Raw genomic sequence first — 19320 nt, forward strand, 5'->3', positions numbered from 1 at the left:
TCCATCTCAGCACAACTACAACATTTACCTGTCACTGACATCTTCCAAATGTTTTGTCATTCTCCTGCTGGCTAGTGTCAGTCATTGCTCCCATTATCCCTTTCAAGTCCCAGAAGGAGGAAGTTGCCCCCTGAGCAGGGACTCCTTAGTACACAAGTGGGTGGACACACATCACTCTTGTCCTGCTGTAGGGTGCTGAGTGCTCTACTTTCTCACGTAAATGTCCACTATTGTGATGCTAAAACACATTCCTTGGAATGGAAGTGAGATTGTTTAATAAATGGGTCATCCTTTAAAACATCAGACATGTCATGGACAGTACTAAAGAAGCTGTCTCATTAGACATTTTCACAAGTCTTCTTCCATGGTTTTTTCCATTGGTGTTTATCTGAACATTCTGAAAGGTTCAGTTGTTTGTGTCTTACTGTCATAAACCCTTTGATCTGTCCTGGTCAATAAACATGGAGACGACATGGATTAGGTAAATACAGAAAAATTCCATTTACTATCTGATCAATGTGTGAATTGATCAAAATGATCACATCTGCAAACAATCAAATAGCCATAACTGCCCTTCCAATCAATTTAAACTTGATTTAGATCAGATTCGATCAAACTGAGTGGATCAGCCAGGGTGGAAATTTACCAGTCGTTTTGCATCAACTGGCAGCACTTTGCTCATGAATACCTTCCCATTTCAGTCAATGAGATTATGAGATGGTTGGAGACAGGACAGCTGGTATGAGAATAACCAAAGCTCCCTGCGTCTACCCAAATCTTGGATACTAGTCTGATATGGTAGTTTTCTTTCCCTTTAAATAGAATAAGTCACAAGTGGGTATTTATAGTTGTTTAAATAACCAAAATTGATTTGTTATAATGGCATAGCCTTACCTTTCAGTAATAAACTTCATTTTTTATTATTTGCTTGTATTTTCTCCTTGGCAGAGCAGCAATTGCAGGCTAAGGCAAGCTATAGATTATGCAATTTTATTTCCTGCAACTACAGGTTGCAAAAAAGAAATTGCCTGATTCCTGAATCAATACAGTGTTAATCGGGGAATCCTTACTGCACAGCTATGATAATCTCAATTACTTACACAAAACCCAATGATGTCTACACAGGATTGAAAGGATGTAAGTCCAAAGAAAGTTCACGAAAAGTGGACTTTCTTTGGACTTACATCCTTTCAATCCTGTGTAGACATCATTGGGTTTTGTGTAAGAAATTGAGATTATTGGTTGACTTACTGTACAACCTGTTTTTTGATGATTTGTGTGGGGGTCTGTGATAATTGTGGATATTTTTTCATGTTTGTATTTCAGAATATAATTGTTTATCTCATGATGAAGGCTCTTTTATGAGTTGAAACGCATTGAGGTGTTGATACAGACTAGTATGCACACGAGGGATTGTATACATGTTATATAAAAGCCCTGTAATCGATTGCAATCTTTTTATTTGCATCAAGATTTGAATTTTTACTTGACTAATAAAGAGCTATATCCTTTTATATAATCTTCTTACTTTGTTTGTTTGGTACCTATATATATATATATATATATATATATATATATATATATATATATAGCCCCATTCCATGTTTTCATTCGATATACATTTTTTTGGGATGATGTACCCCTAACCACTTAAGGACCAGGCCTATTTCTGACACTTGTTGTTTACAAGTTAAAATCAGTATTTTTTGCTAGAAAATTACTTAGAACCCCCAGACATTATATATTTATTTAGCAGAGACCCTTGAGAATAAAATGGAGAGTCTTGCAATACTTTATGTCACACCGTATTTGTGCAGCGATCTTACAAACACATTTTTTTGGGAAAAAATACAATTTCTTTTTAATTAAAAAATAAGAAAATAGTAAAGTTAGCTCAATTTTTTTTCTATAATGCGAAAGATAATGTTACGTGGAGTAAATTGATACCTAACATGTCATGCTTCAAAATGCACACGCTCATGGAATGGCGACTAACTCTGGTACTTAAAAATATCCATAGGGGACGTTTAAAAATGTCTACAGGTTACCAATTTAGAGTAACAGTGGAGTTTCAGGGCTAGCATTGTTGCATTTGCTCTAATGATCGCGGTGATATCTCACATGTGTGGTTTGAACACCGTTTACATGTGTGGGCGCAACTTACGTATGTGTTTGCCTCTGCGCACAAGCTCAGAGAAACGGGCGCTTTCAATTTTTTTTTTCTTATTTATTTTACTTTTTAGTTTTACACTGTCCCTAAAAAAAAAAAAAAATGATCACTTTTATTCCTAGTACAGGAAATATAAACATCCCTTGTAATAGAAATAAGCAGGACAGGTCAAAAAGACCTCAGATTTCACATTTACACTTAAAAGTAATCCAAAAAAAGCGTAAATAGTTTATTTCAAAAAACAAAAATAGTCTCTAAAGCCGTTGGGCAGAAGTCACAATTGACGTTGCTCCGGTCCTCCAAGGGGCCATCTTGCCCTCACTCGACTTCCTGGCCAGCAACACAGGGGATCGGATAGTTTTCCCCGCTAGCGATGGCTCCGGTAAGAAGGGAAAACGACCGGGAAGCCGTGGGGGAGGGGGGGGGGACCACCGCCCATAAAAGTGACCCCGTGGTGATTCCTCCACTGGGACCACTTTTATGTTAAAGGTTAAAGAAAACTACCTGCTGTTTAAGAAAATACTGGGGTTCTGTCAGCTGTCTGCTGCCATAACCCTGGTATTTAACTTCAAGGTAGCGACGTAAATACACTGTGGCCGGTCCGGAATTGGCTAAGTATAATGGTCAGGTGAAAACAATAGGAGTTTATGGAAGGAAAGAAAATAGCTTGATTCCCCCATCACCACAGTCAGTTATGAGGGAATTGCACCCGCAGTACTATTGTGTTCTGCCAGGGGGAGCCTTTCCTGTTGGCAGAACACAATTGGGCAGCTATAGCTGCTGGCAATAATTGTATGCAAAAAATCAGACAGGCAGGTTGTATTGAAGTCAGTTGATGGATCCACTTCAGTACATCAGCCTGCCCATAGATGGATCCAATCTCAGTCTCCATCCATCTATGTTGGAGTTTCCATCCATCTATGGCCAGCTTTACTCTTCCTGCCTTGGTCTCTGTAATATTAAAAATGATACAAACTGCAGCAGAAAGACTGAGACCATGCTGGCCATAGTAGATATTTAAACAAATAATAAAAATAAGTTATGGGTCCAGCCCTTCAATTTGTAATATGACATTAAGTATATTGAATTCTGAACAGGACGATGGCTTCCTGTAAAGGGATACTTTCTATGCTTGTAAATTGGAGTTTACTTACTCTACTCCGCTAACAGTCAGCATTGGCGCATCCAACCTCACATTTCTGAGCATGGTCCTAAGAAAATGTCAGGACCTGCCTCGCAGATCATGGAAAAACAAACATTTGTCTTTTTTTTTTTTTTTTTCGCCTGTATTTTGGCTCACTCTGTTATGTAACTAACCACAAACTGCATGCCTTAGTACGTGTGTTAGCGGAACATCAGATTGGCCTGGATATGGAAGGCGTTTGGATGTAAAAATACCTTACGTAGCTTTACATGTATACACAAAACTTCTGTTTTATTTAATGGAATATCATTGCAATTACCCTAAATGCTACATCTGTCAAAATTCAGCAGTGTTTGTACGGCTGCGATTTATTTTGAAGGTTCCATTATTCTTTTTTAAAATAGCTTGCCGTCCTTCAGTCAGTCCAGAAAAAGACCCGTTAAAAAGACATTGATGAAAATATGTTTTCTTTTTCCATGATTACCTCTATATAGAGTTATGAGAGGAATTAAGAGGGAATGGTTTTCCAAAATGAATTATATGCTTCCTACAGATACTTTATATAACATTTCCTATTATTCCTTCAATACTAAGCATGCCCACCTGTTAAAGATACAGATACGATGCACCCAATTTGTGCAGTATTTGATTCCAGCTCTGTCTTTATAGCCAAAATATTTAAAGGCTTAATTCCCCTTTTCCAGAAGATAGATTATGCAGTAAAGGAGACCCAGTAGCTATTAAAAAATTGTGCAGCTCTGTAAAATGTTCCCAGTTGGTAATCCCTATGTCCTGCTTTGTAAAATGCTCCTGGGTGGTGTTCCCCATGTCCTGCCTTTTTGTTGGACATGAAAGCCATTGGTTTTTGCTCCTGTAATACCGACCAGACAGGACATGGGGATTGCTAACCAGGATTTTTTTAGCGAGGCCTCTGGGGGAAACCCAAATGACCTATAGGTATGACAATAAAATATATAAACCAAAAATATACATACAAGTGGTTGAATAATAAATACATTATAAATGAGTAGTCAATAGTATTATCGGGTAAAGCTCAAAAAAAATCCAATGTGAATGGGTTATGCAATCATAAAGTGGATCTGGCAAAAGTCCAGTGTAAATATATCACCAAAATCAGAAAAGTCACATCCTCTGTAAACTAGTGCTTCAGTGCTTCCACCACCTTTACACACATCTGCTTACCAGAAGTTCAGGCCCCATAATATAAGAGGTCTGAAAGTGCCTTGATTCAATCCCACAGCACTTGCATGGATGGAAGGATCTCTCCCAGATTGAAAGTCACATAGCCGATGTCCTGCATTAAACAATATCTTGCATAGATGAAAGGATCTCTCCCAAAAAAAAACTCTCACAAATCCATACCCAGCAAGCCATAGAGGATACATATAAGGAATCGTATAGTCTAGTCTTTCAATCCACTATTTATTAAAAGAGAAGTTTGGGTTTCTTTTTTTTTTTTTCCAATATACACCTACCTAGGTGGATGCAGCATCGGTCTGATGTTGCATCTGTCCCCTGGCGCCTCTGCACTGAGAACCGAGCGATCAAACACCGCTGATCACTCTGTTCTGACAGTTGAGCACAGAGATGCTGACTTTCAGCTCTCTGCTCTGCCCCCTATTCGCTCATTGGATCGTTGGGCTGGGGAGGGGGCAGAGCAGCCAGCTCAGGCTCTCAGCAGCTCGCTGAGAGGCTGACCGGGTGTTGATCCAGGCATGTGGCTGATCCTGACTTCCATTCCTGTGATGACACGCTGCCTGCACCACGGTGCCTGGACTGCTAAAAACGGGTCACAGGAGTGCAGAACGAAATGCACTCCTATGATCCATAGGAGATGTACAGCCAAATAAGCTTTGGCTGTACATCTCCTTCAAAAGCAAGAAATATATTTACAGATTGTAAACACAGATCATCGCACAAAAACAGCTTCGCTCAACCGAGTGGGCGTGATGACAACCCCGCTAAGCTCTGCCCTACATGTTTCGTCACAAGGGACTTCATTCAGGGGCATGAGAGTATTGAATAATTATTTATAATTAATTATTTATTTAACCATTTGTTTATTTTGTTTTAAAAGAACAGTGAAACTAATTTTTGGTTTAAATATTGTTTAACAATTGGAATCTGGATGGATGAGTACTGCTGTTAGAGCATAGTTTATCACACTAACTTGTTTTCAGTACTGAAATTTATTATCACTACAGTGGAGCAGTTTTTAGCGCTTCTTCTTTTCTTCTTTTATGGCAATAAAATTACAGATATGACAATAAAATAATAAACAATTTACAAAGGTAAACAGTTTTTAATATCTACTAGGTCCCCTTTACATATGCTATTTTTTGGAAAAGGTGAACTTAGCCTATAAAGAGAAATAATAATGGTTTTGGGCCAATTGTTTTTAGTTTTTGTTAAAGCCCAAATTAAAAAAGCATCCCCTTCTCTGTACAGCAATAGTAGAAATATTCCAGTAGGTATATGCAGGTATATGCAGGTATGCAGGTATACACTGCCCTCAAGAGGTATTCAATTTATACCTGAAACAGTTTTGGTAATATTTATCCATATATAGATAAACTGCACTACCCATAAGTGGCACGATACCTGTTTTGGATATATATATATATATATATATATATATATATATATATATATATATATATATATATATAGTATTTCACAAAAGTGAGTACACCCCTCACATTTTTGTAAATATTTTATAATATCTTTTCATGAGACAACACTGAAGAAATGACACTTTGCTTCAATGTACAGTAGGGAGTGTACAGCTTGTATAACAGTGTAAATTTGCTTTCCCCTCAAAATAACTCAACACACAGCCATTAATGTCTAAACCGCTGGCAACAAAAGTGAGTAAAAGCCTAAGTGCAAATGTCCAAATTGGGCCCAAAGTGTCAATATTTTGTGTGGCCACCATTCTTTTCCAGCACTGCCTTAACCCTCTTGGGCATGGAGTTCACCAGAGCTTCACAGATTGCCACTGGAGTCCTCTTGTACTCCTCCATGATGACATTACGGAGCTGGTGGATGTTAGAGACCTTGTGCTCCTCCACCTTCCGTTTGAAGATACCCCACAGATGCTTAATAGGGTTTAGATCTGGAGACATGTTTTGCCAGTCAATAACCTTTACCCTCAGCTTCTTTAGCAAGGCAGTGGTCGTCTTGAAGCTGTGTTTGGGGTTGTTATCATGTTGGAATATGGCCCTGCGGCCCATTCCCTGAAGGGAGGGGTCATACTCTGCTTCAGTATGTCACAGTACATGTTGGCATTAATGGTTCCCTCAATGAACTGTAGCTCCCTAGTGTCGGCAGCACTCCTGCAGCCCCAGAATATGACATTCGCACCACCATGCTTGACTGTAGGCAAGACACACTTGTCTTTGTACTCCTTACCTGGTTGCCGCCACACATGCTTGACACCATCTGAGCCAAACGGTTTATCTTGGTCTCATCAGACCACATGACATGGTTCCAGTAATCCATGTCCTTAGTCTGCTTGTCTTCAGCAAACTGTTTGCGGGCTGTCTTGTGCATTATCTTTAGAAGAGGCTTCCTTCTGGGACGAAAGCCATGCAGACCAATTTGATGCAGTGTATGGTCTGAGCACTTACAGGCTCACCCCCCACCCCTTCAACCTCTGCAGCAATGCTGGCAGCATTTATATGTCTATTTCCCAAAGACAACCTTGGGATTTGATACTGAGCACCTGCACTCAGCTTCTTTGGTCGACCATGGCGAGGCCTTTTCCGAGTGGAACCTGTCCTGTTAAACCACTGTATGGTCTTGGCCACCGTGCTGCAGCTCAGTTTCAGGGTCTTGGCAAACTTCTTATAGCCTAGGCCATCATTATATAGAGCAACAATTCTTTTTTTCAGATCCTCAGAGAGTTCTTTGCCATGAGGTGCCATGTTGAACTTCCAGTGATCAGTATGAGAGAGTGAGAGCGATAACATCAAATTTAACACACCTGCTCCACATTCACACCTTAGGTCTTGTAACACTAACTAGTGACATGACATTTGCACTTAGGGGTGTACTCACTTTTGTTGCTAGCGGTTTGGACATTAATGGCTGTGTGTTCAGTTATTTTGAGAGGACAGCAAATGCATACTGTTATACAAGCTGTACACTCACTACTTTACATTGTAGCAAAGTGTAATTTCTTCAGTGTTGTCACATGAAAAGATATGATAAAATATTTACATAAATGTGGGGGGTGCACTGACTTTAGTGAGATACTGTACATAATTTTATATATATATATATATATATATATATATATATATATATATATATATATATATATATATATATATATTACATAATTAATTTATGCAATACATACACATTTCCCCATGTTTTATTTTTTTAAACACACTGCTAATATAGACATAAAAAAAGCAGTTGATATGCCAGAAATATATTGTGTTCCTACCTTCCTCTTTGACAGGACAATACAGTTTATATTTGGCTCTGAATTCCAAAGTATGTGGTGTCAGCCCTGCAGTTAAGCTTTCAGTTAAGCTTTGACAATAAAAGCTGGAAGCTACCATGCACAGCTGCACCAGTTTTAGTAAATCATGCCTAATGCGTCACCTATGTTTAGGAAAGCTCAAACAATAAAAGAGTGTACAGACGAGAATAAAATCATTGAGTACCTTTTTGCTATTCTCAGTTCAACAAGTAATTAGCAGAATTTTTGCAATTATGTTATAATAATTAAAATATAATTGATAACAAGCCCTTAAAAATTCAACCATGGTTGTCATGTCTTCCCATTCAATGAACATGTAATGTATAAAACTACGTTACATGACCTCAATTGATAAATCAAATCACACTTTATTACTGACTATAGAGTTAGCTCAGCCATATTCATCTGTATTTTTTTTTTAGAAGACTGCTTTGTGAATTTGGGGTGTAATCAATCTTTTTTTTTTTCCCTTCAGAAAAAGATTGGTGCATATAGTAAGATGCAAGAGACATTGGAGGTGACTCTTTCAACCAAGCAAGAAGAGGATGAGAAAGAGCAGCCTGCAGAGATGGAGTATCTGAATTCTCGATGTGTCCTCTTGACCTACTTTCATGGAGACATAGGAGCAGTTGTGGATGAACATTTCTCAAGAGCCCTGAGTCAATTAAGCACCTTAAATCCAGAAAACACCAGCACAAAGACCAAAGCAGGAACTAGTCGAGGTAAAGAAAATGCCTGGCTCTTGTCTGAACATTATAAAACATATGTTTATCCTATAAAATATATTTTTTATAAAATGCAACAATGTTGCAGGTTATTGAATCTGGAAAGAATATAGGGTTTGATTTACTAAAACCGGAGCAAAATCTGGTGCAGCTGTGCATTGTAGTTAATCAGCTTCTAACTTCAGCTTGTTCAATTAAGCTTTGACCAAAAAAACTGGAAACTGATTGGTTTCTATGCAGAGCCGCACCAGATTTTGTACTCTACAATTTTAGTAAATCAACCCCATAGTGTCAGTTCTATCAGCTACAACAGGGTATTTAACGACAGCCAGATATTTACAGCAATAGAGAATAAAGCCCCTTTTATTTGAAGTATTCTTAGAACTATCAACATACGTCCCTGGACCTTCTAACCTACCACTCTTTGGTCTGCAGAAACCTTATCTTGTATGTGCTAGTGCACTTTAAATTAAAATACTTACCTAATCCAGAAATGTAAGTCCACAATAGGCATCTAAATGTGGCTACACATCAGGTTCGTTTTTAATATAGGCAGCTTAGGTGGCTGGAATCCAACCATCTTCCACCTCCTAAGTCCGACAATTACCCATTACTATGATGAGTGGCTTCACTAGTCAAAAGTAAAGTTTTGAAGGTGAACCAGGATCCCAACACACAACCTCTGAAAGTATGTGAACATCAGAGCACCTGTGGATTTGTAGTAGATTTCCTGACACCTAGGGTGCTCACAATGGAAATGGCATGATGTGCAGACTTCCAGAGGTACCTGCTGTCAACAAGCAGAAGGGGTTTTGACATAGAATGTAAATGGTATTTAATGACATGAAAGGCAGTGTAGGAGGTGAGGCTTATTTGGTGTTTTGTTGTATATATTTCCCAAAATCCTACAGAGGTTTATAAAGATAATGTTAAAGGCAAAACCGTTTTTTCATTTTGGATAGAGTAAGGGAGGGTCATTTCCAGTGGAGGCCCGTCCATTAGGGCGCCACCCCCCCCCCCCCCATCCATGCGTCCGGCCCCCTAATCTACATGCAGGGCGCCGGACGCATGGATTCCAGTGTTTTTTTTTTTCTTTTTTTGAAGCACGTGATTAGAGCCGGAGGCTCTAATAGGCTTCAAAAAAGATTGGGCTTGGGGCGCAGAGCACTGCGCCCTGCGCCCACCCAGTTGTGTGACAATAGCGAATTAATATTCGCTATTATCACACTGATTCTCCTCCCAGCCAATCAGGAAGCGGGTCCTGAGACCCGTTTCCCGATTGGCTGAAAGGAGAAGGCATGCTATTGGCCAAGGAGGAGGGAGAAGACGCAAGGGAAGCCGTCGCCGCTGCCGGGGGAAGCTGCCGCCGCTGCCTTCCCTCCACGGCAGTCCAAAGTGAGTGAGCTGGCGAGGGGGGACAGGGGGGTGATAGTATGGTGTGCGGGCTGGAGCTGGTCCGTCTGTGGTCCATCTGCCCGCCGGCCCATGGAGCACCACCTGCCACTGGTCATTTCCCTGTCAGTTTATTGTTTGCCATATGTGTTCCACTGGGGAGATTTCTCTTCACTTCCTGTCCCATAGCCAAAACAGGAAGTAAGAGGAAATCCCTACAAATGAAGGGAATCCATTGGCAACCCTCAGGTCACCAGAACTATTGTCCCCATTGGAAGATTTCCCCTGCATTTACTTTTCTTGGGACAACCCAAAGTGTGGGTTTTTCTTTTACTTTTAAAGATGTTTGTAAACAGGACAAATATAGAATCTCCCTATTGGTGGCACAGGCAGCAAATAAAACTGAAAGGTGTTCTAGTCCATCTCCCCTCTATCCAAAAAAAAAAAAAAAAGTTGTGCCTTTAGTTGTACTTTTAGTCCAGAGGGCAACATCAGAGCAATGTAATAAATTGCATGGTTATCCAGTCTTTTAAACATTTCTAAGAATAATCCATAAACCAAATTGTTATTATTGTTTGTGGAACCAGCTTGCAGCTCTATCTCTATAGAAGACACAAATGAAACAATCAGTTATATCTAATGTAGTCTATTCTATCGTACATACATACTGTACTATCACATTTCCCTGATCCCAATAAATATCTATCCTAGTATTACTGAACTTTAAACATTTTTGACTATTAGTCCAAAATATAGATAGTACAGAAACATAAACAATAATACGAAAATGCAGGAATAACGCTGAACTCCAGGATAAGCAACTCTTCTCTAAATACAAGAGGAATCTTGGTGTGCTTTGTGTATTTCTTCCAGATCTGTGCAATAATAAAATGTTCAACTTTGCCTCTGTGCAGGAGCTTCCTGTAATAAAAACTGGTCACTGCTGCTCTCACGCCTTCCACAGGGTGACTGGTCTTGTCTCCGCCCCCTTCTGTAGTCTTCTGCAGGAAGTCTGTAGTGGGTGGAGCCTTCTGAATCTCTCCCATAGCTCTGCTTTCTGCATAAGTACTGCACAGTAATGATGTCACTGTTACTTAACAAGGTAATCACTGGGTTTTGGCACACACATAGTGGATTTTTATATCCTTTCTAGTTTTTCAGGAGTATATTTAAATAAAAATATTTCAGTTCAGCTTTAATACTCTCTCTTTTAGACATGGAAAGACAAATCTAATCCAGGCATCCAATACTGTTCCCATGGGATCTTCCTTCCTAAAATAGCTGACATTTTACTTATAATTAGAAAAATGAGTATGCACAACCCCGAACAAGGAAAAAAATTCTTCAAACTATTATTCAGTAGGCAGATTTATCCATTCTTCAATACATGGTTTCCCATCTCTGTCATGACTATAAAAGGCATTTTCACTATTTAATGAGTTCACCAGAGATGACTTTTGACATTTTATTTACAGTGTGTTGTGTCTGTTTCAACATGATTTTTTTGTTTGCTTTGAGTGCTTGTGTCATATAAGGTTTACATTTGTCCATATTATGCAATTCTCGTGAATGAAATGTGTTGTAAGAAAAGGTATGCCCACTAGTTTTGGAGATCGCTAAGTGAGATGTACAAATACTATTCAGATGAATACTCAGAAAAGTCAGAAAAGTACTCAGAGAGGCCTACTAGTCTTCCTGGCAATGGGGCAAAGTATTAGCGTTTGTGATACAAGATTCATACAGGGAATATATGACTCCAAGACCTGAAACTTAGATGGCACATGGGTGAATATACTTTTCCGTACATACAGTGATTTGACAGATGCATTACCATTTCCAATGAACAATTCAGAGAAATCTCACAGTGAGCAATGGTGTCACTGTAATCAAGTAATTGAAGTAGAACTATGGCCAAAGTAAGGAATCATATCTGATGCAGTATGTCAATAGCATTAACAAATAAAAGAGCAGTTTCTTATGTATTTTTTTCCTACCCCATTCCCGTGATATAGTTTTATTACCTGTTGATCCTGCCAGTAGAACTGTTGAAGTTTCACTTTCTTTTTCCTTTTATTTCTTTTAATTGCATATCAAAAACATACATAATAATACAAATTACATTTACAGTTTTTTTAAGTTGATCATTCTATTCATCTACTCTGTCTCTCGCTAGTCCCTTCCATACTACACCATTCACTCCAAATTTTCTAATATTTCTGTAGGTTTCCCCTACTTTCATACATAACATTTTCATATGCTATGATATGATTAAGTGCATTCATCCATTCTCTAAAAGAAGGAGTTACAACTTGCATCCACCTCTTAGCAATTTGCTTTCGATAGGTAAAAAATAGGGTGATATCTGTGTTTAGACTAATAAATAATTAAATTCATAAATAAATAAAAATATATGAATATATATGTATAAATACGTAAGACAATAATGTATTGATAGATAAGGCAGCCAGCTAAAAAAGTGGATTACAAACTTGTAGACATAAAAAAGGATAAAAGCAGCGCCAAAAAATGGTGAAAAAACATCCAATTACAGTCCAACAATGTCCATAAATGGTAAGGAAGGAGAGTAGAAGCAAGATCCCAGACACCAATGGTGAATTCAGATGGAGCAAGCACCCAGCCGTGATGAATACACTAACTACTTACCAGATGGTGATCATATAGGGCGATGTATAGGCTAAGACAGCTTCACCAAGAAAATATATGCCACAGGATATGACTCAGACAAGCTTCAAGATAACTCCTCAATGTACTCCAATATACCTCAATGAAACAAATGAGGACAATAGTGCAGACTGCATACATAGACATTTTATTCGGATAAAAGAATAGTACTCACAATCTTGCGAAAGTGTACAGGCATTTCAATAACATATAACCGCGGTATGTGAAGCTTGCTGATGGTTCCGGAGTCGCCTGACGCGTGTCGTCATAGGAAATGACATCATCATTGCTTGCTCCATCTGAATTCACCATTGGTGTCTGGGATCTTGCTTCTAATGGGATATTGGATTCAAGTAATAAAAAACAATCTGAAATTTTTAAAAGGCCGGTGTCTTGTACCCCTGAGGTATATTTGCTGGGGGTGTTCAATGATGAAAAATGGTCAGGATATGTAAAGATCTTTTTGGAAAAAACACTTTTTCAGGCTCGAAAGCAAATTGATCGTTCCGGAGTCGCCTGACGCGTGTGGTCATAGGAAATTACATCATCAGAGTATTTCCAATATGTATTTTTCCACTCCTCCTGCTCTTTCCTGTCTTATCCAGGTCTGTAGCTGTTATATCTGCCCTGCCCAGAAGTTTCACTTTCTATAATGGGCCAAGCTGTCCTACAATAGAGGTAATTACAGAGGTTGGGACAAACTATATAACACTGACAAGCATTCTTGCAATAGTAAGCTTAGTTAGGCTAGCTGTACACTGATACAGTGCAATTTTAGTGAGTTTTGCAGTTAGAATTGAAGGATCACAGCCAGTGCAACTTGAGCTGCATTTGTAGTGCAAATTGGATGCAGTCTCTCTGTCCCTCTCTCTCACTGTCTCTTTCTCTCTGGAAAACACCATGGAAACACAATACTGACTACTAGAAAATGCACTGAAATCGCACTGTATTTGAACACATATGCGTTTTCAATGCAATTTCCATTCAACTACATGAAACTCAAATTACCCCATTACATCAAACACTCACAGGACCCTTTTTTAACCCCTTTTTTTTTCGCATTCGGACTGCATATGTGTGAACACCCTCCAAAGAATACATGTTATTTCACTTGTCATACAAATCAAAGCATTGTGAAACGCTTCCCAAAATGTCATCAGAGTGAACCAGGGCTTATGCATATTGCTTAAACCTTTTTTTTTTGCCAAAAGGGAAAAACAAAAATGTTGATGTATCTACACTAGAACTGTGCTTTAATTTGTTAGTTTTCTACTCAAAGTCCAAAACTACATGTCCATCTAAGACTACCCTGTCCACAGGGTAACAACACTGCTGTGCGATTTCACTGCAAAGCAAACAGCATTTTCACCCTGTGAAAAGAGATGGAAAAACAATAGATCTACTGGCAGGATCATCAGTTATTACAATTATGTGCCAGGGGATTGGGAAAGACAAAAAATGCTGTGTTAATGATAACAACAGACTGCATCATTTATGTAATTTCTGGCTCTGCACATGAAGTATACTTTAAAGTGTATCTTTAGTATGAAGTTGTTGCAACAGTTATATAGAAAATGTGTTTACTCCTGGAAGTAATAATCAAATATACGTGTCCCATAGTCATTCTCAGTTTGATAAAATTCTCTTTAAAGTGGAATTCCATTCAAATTCTAACTAAGGCTAAATCTACTCCCACCCCCATTCTAAGACTATTCTATCTACCCTGTAAAAGAAAAGATGTGTATACTTACCTTTTTGTCCTGTAACATGACCAGCTTCCAGCGCTTTCGTTTGGAGGAGAGACAGCCGACAACAGCTGCCCCATAGTAAGCTTATGGGTGACATCATCACCCAGGCTCTGCAGCCATTATCGCTGTCTTTTCACTCTACACTGAAGCCGGCGCTGGGACCCGATCATGTGACTGGTCCAGAACGGCTTTAGAATAGTTATATATAGGCATCTTTTCTTTTGCAGGGTAGATAAAATAGTCTTAGAAATGGGGGTGGGAGTAGATTTAGCCTTAGTTAAAATTTGACCTTAGCTAAAATTAGCCTTAGTTAAAATCTGGAATTCCACTATGGGCTTTTGGGTGCCTTTGCTATGTTTTCCCATTAGGACCACTTGCCTAGGCAGGGAAGCTCAGTAGATAGGCATGGCACACTGCACTGCATGTGGAACATGCCTGCAATGTACTTGAATTCCAACAGGAACATAGAGTTTGACTTTGGTTTGTGTATTACATTCATACATTTAATAGGTTCAGTTAAATGTGTCTTTTGTGTCAGTGTAACATTTTGGAGTCGAAAATTCACATCAAATATGTTTGTTTTTCTTTTCAGAGAGCCCATCAATATCATGTCAGCGGACTAGTCTACCTCCATCCTTATGGACAAACTCCTATCAGTCAGCTCCAGCTTGCCTGAGTGGAGTTCATCCAGACTTTGCCACCACAACAGCCAGCACCCTCTCAACTACAGAGCACAACAGCTGGCCAGGAGATAATGTTCACCAGACTGTCCCACATCCTCCACCAGTGGTGACGGACTCCTGGCACTATCCATTGGCTTCACCAACGGCATCACCGTATGCTCACATGCATGACATTTACATGTATCGGCACCATGCTCATCCCCATATGCATCACCATCACCACCATCATCACCATCCCAGTTCCCATGTGGACCCACGATATGGACCTCTTGTAATGCCCTCAATGCGTGCAGCCAGGATTCCAGCAGCTCAATGTGACGTAGCTAAAACTGAAGCCACAACACCCACCATGGCTTCTCCAGCCTGGGCCGGGGCATTCCATGGCACTGTAGACATCGTACCAAGTTTTGGTTTTGAGACGGGTAATGGCTTTTCTGCCTAAATAAAGTATGTGGACTTTACAGTTTGAACATTCCACTTTGGATCCTGGACAATAGCTGTAAAGAATCAAATTTAGCTGAATCTGCCTTAAAAGACACCATTATTTTGTTGCCTTCTGAAAACAAAGTGCTTTATATGTCTCCCCATACCTGTTTTGTATTATGTCTGTCTTTGGTTGATTTTTTTTTCTGCAAAGCCTTCTGTGAATAACTGAAAAAATAGACTTTTTTATATTAAATATTAATGATTTCTTAATCTGTTTTCTTAAGCTTCAACTTATTTGCTTGCGTGTGGTCTGTCTGCATGTATTACTGTACCTCTGGTGAACTGATTAATACCATATCACTCCAGAAGAAAATAATGGGCGATTTCATCCACTTCATGACCTACAAAACAGGTGTGACAATTTTTGTAAAGCCCTCTGGTTTATTATGAACGGTCTACGTATGGCATGCTTGTGTATTTGAAATCAGAATGAAAGCAGTGCCAAGATATGAATGGGTCCTGTGCCTATACATATCTTATTTGTTTGTGTCTTAGGATATTTTATGACCTGTGAAACTATATGAAATATTTCTAAACTGCCTGTAACTGTAAACATACAATAGGTGGTTCATAAAGGGTTCATTAAACTTATTAATTACAGATGAGATTTCGGCTACCCTAGTGTAGAAAATGTGTTTAAATGTCCATAAAATACAGTAATATGATTAAATGAAGTAAGGGGTGCGTTTACGGCACACAATTAGGTATTATTCAAGTGCACCATGGAGGTAGACTTGTAACCTTTAAGCTGCATATAAAGGTAAAAGCTGAAGTTTTGCTTCAGCAAGTACAAATTTTGCGTTAAAGTGTTGGCAAAGTGAATCTTTTTTTTAAAGGCCCCTGTGCAGGTTTATGCCATAATGTGCTAGTATGAACCTGACTTACCACTGACTTACCTTTCACAAGGAGCCTCCATTGCTTCCAGAGCTTTCATCTTCAATCAGTCTTCCTTTTAATTTCATGCCCTCCAGCCGCTTGAATGGCCATGCCATGATGACATCACTCCTGTTCATGCGCACAAGCATTACTATCGATGAACGGCGCTCTGCATTCATGGCACACTCAGAGTGCTTTAACCACTTGCCGACCACCCACCGCAGATATACTGGAGCAGGCTAGCTCGGCCGCGTGAACTGCCGTACCTGTACGGTGGTTTGCAAAAGCGTCCTGGGGGCTTTTCCCCGTTAGGCAGTGGGGAAGCCGATCCACAATCGCTCCCGGTAGAGAGAGAACGACGATCTGCTGTTGTAAACACAGCTGACCATTGTTCTCTGGAATGAACACAGGGTGCCTGTAATCTTCCTATTTAGGATCACAGGTCTCTGTGTTGATTCCACAAGTCCCTCCCTCATACAGTTAGAAAACACTCCCCTAGGCTCACACTTAACCCTTTCATCACCTCTGGGTTAACCCCATTCCTGCCAATGTCATTATTACAGTAACCGTGCATATTTTTAGCACTGATTACTGTAGTAATGTCACTGGTCCCCCCCAAAAAGTGTCAAAAAATGTTAGTTAGGGGTCCGATCTGTCCGCCGCAAAAATCGCAGATTGCTGCCATTAATAATAAAAATAAATAAATAAAAATTACATAAATCTTTAGTTTGTAGAGACGATAACTTTTGTGCAAACCAATCAAAATACACTTATCGAGATTTTTTTTACCAAAAATATGTAGCAGAATGCAAACTGGCCTGAAAGGATGAAAAAATGTGATTTTTACATTTTTTTTGAGAATGTTATATAGCAGAAAGTGAAATTTTTTTTTTTTTCCAGAATTGTCGCTCTTTTCTTGTTTATATCGCAATAAATAAAAATTGCACAGGTGATCAAATACCACCAAAAGAAAGCTCTATTTGTGGGAAAAAAAGGACATCAATTTTATTTAGGTACAGTGTCGCACGACCGTGCAATTGTATCAAATTTTAGATTTTTGTTAATTTCTGATTAAAGAAGGCAAATCTTCTCAACGGAGACACAGATAGGAAAAAAAAAAAAAAAAGTGGTATTTCTTCCAAACTCTATCCAAAGCTAGGAACTTAAGATAAACTTTATTATTGTAACATTTACATGAAAGTCAGAAAATGCGGAGCACAATAAACTGAAATGGCACCACATCCAAATATATGTGTAAAGAACAAAATAAAGAATTAGGACTTTAAAGTGCCACACAACTCCAGAAATAGTGTTTATTCAACTTGTTAAATGCAAAACATATTTTATTCACAACATTATTCATTAAAAGCTTGTACATCAATAAAAACAATCTGTCCAACACAATAGCAGGTCAACTGTGTAAATATCCCTGAAATAGCGCTTATCCTGCTAGGACACAACTTCTAAAACTTTGTTCATAAAAATACATATTATTGCACTATAAATGTACAGTATTGGGCCAGAATGCAGGGAGGTAGTCATAGGTCTCAATGTGTTTTGCCATTTATTGGCTTCATCAGGAAACCATACTCTGTGTGTTTCACAGTTTATTGGCTTCTTCAGGATCTTCTGATGAAGCCAATAAACAGCAAAACACATTGAGACCTATGACTACTTTTCTGCATTCTGACCTATTTTGGTACAGACCTAAAACTAAGAACCTGTTGCTGTTGCCTATCCCAGTATGCATATCAACATTACCAGGTTTTAAAACTTGGGTTTAGGAAAACATGCTTTTTTTTTCTTTTTCTTTTGTTTTTAATCAGCACCAGGGACAGTACTTACTTACAATGAATGAAAAGTGTATTTTGCGCTGATGGCTGTTATGCTCATCCTCTGCCCCCCTCCCCCCAGATACACCCGCAGCTGTGATCCTCTGATGCTGCTGGGGTTAATGTTAGGGGCTGGACCACTTATCAAAGTGCCCACTATATCTGCCCTTTACATCCCCCTCCTCCATTCATAGAAGCTGGACTATCAGTTCCCATAATAAAAAGCACTTTATGAATGGAGGACTAGAAGATAAAGTTAGGGTTCACCCTCTCCATACATAGATCACTTGTCATTGCAGGAACTGATAGTACAGCTTCTATGAATAGAGCAGGGTGGCGGAAAATGCCATCATAGTTGGATGTCTAGCTTCTAGTATTAACCCCTGCAGCACCAGAAGATCACAGCTGTGGGAGTATTCGGTGTGGTAGAGGACTCAAGATTTCAATGAACATGGCAACCACCAGCACAAGGGACACTTAATGTAAGTACCAAACCCGGTGCTGATTTTTTTTAAAAAATCACTAAATGTAAACTTTAAAGCTGGAAAGAAAACAAATGCAGCCACCACATCTAAGAACTGGTAAGCTGCAATATAATATAGTTTTGTTTTTAGGTTTAGTCTTTACTCTGTAAGCATTTTTAAATTACCCAATATAACTGATATACTAATCTCAGGTTTACAGCAAGCAATATTTCTATAAGCTTCAAGGGGGCCCTTCTATCACCCCAAACAAAATCTAAAAATATTAATATAGAGTTGTAATATTTATATTTAAATATAAAACTAATATAAGTAGGTATTTTCAACAATTTCAAATTATAAGGGTTGCTTGAAAAGTTGTACGCAACTAGGCATACTAGTAATACATTTTCACATGTTATTGGGCGTTGAGCAACAACATAGGGTTATGGTTTTTATAATAGGTACATACAATAATAACATCGGGAAACACTGTCCTAAAGAAAATGTTTTTACCCAAAAAGTATTTGTTTTAAATATTTAATCGTGTTCAGGAGAATTAAAGCAGACCTTCTACGCATAAAGAAAGTCTGCTTTATGGTTAGCCC

The 19320-nt window shown here is 38.8% G+C and overlaps 1 protein-coding gene across 1 annotated transcript in view; it reads left to right on the forward strand.

The window, feature by feature from the left end:
* Positions 1–15753, forward strand: part of VGLL3 (vestigial like family member 3) — a 29895-nt gene extending 14142 nt beyond the window's left edge. Inside the window, exons 2-3 of the mRNA XM_082246835.1 lie at positions 8303–8549; positions 14967–15753. Coding sequence (XP_082102961.1) covers positions 8303–8549; positions 14967–15499 — 780 coding nt within the window. The 3' untranslated portion in view covers positions 15500–15753. The remainder of the gene's footprint in view (positions 1–8302; positions 8550–14966) is intronic.
* The last annotated feature ends 3567 nt before the right edge of the window (positions 15754–19320 follow it).

Source organism: Pelophylax lessonae (assembly GCF_965119305.1).
Source record: "Pelophylax lessonae genome assembly, chromosome: 2".
NCBI lineage: Eukaryota > Metazoa > Chordata > Amphibia > Anura > Ranidae > Pelophylax > Pelophylax lessonae.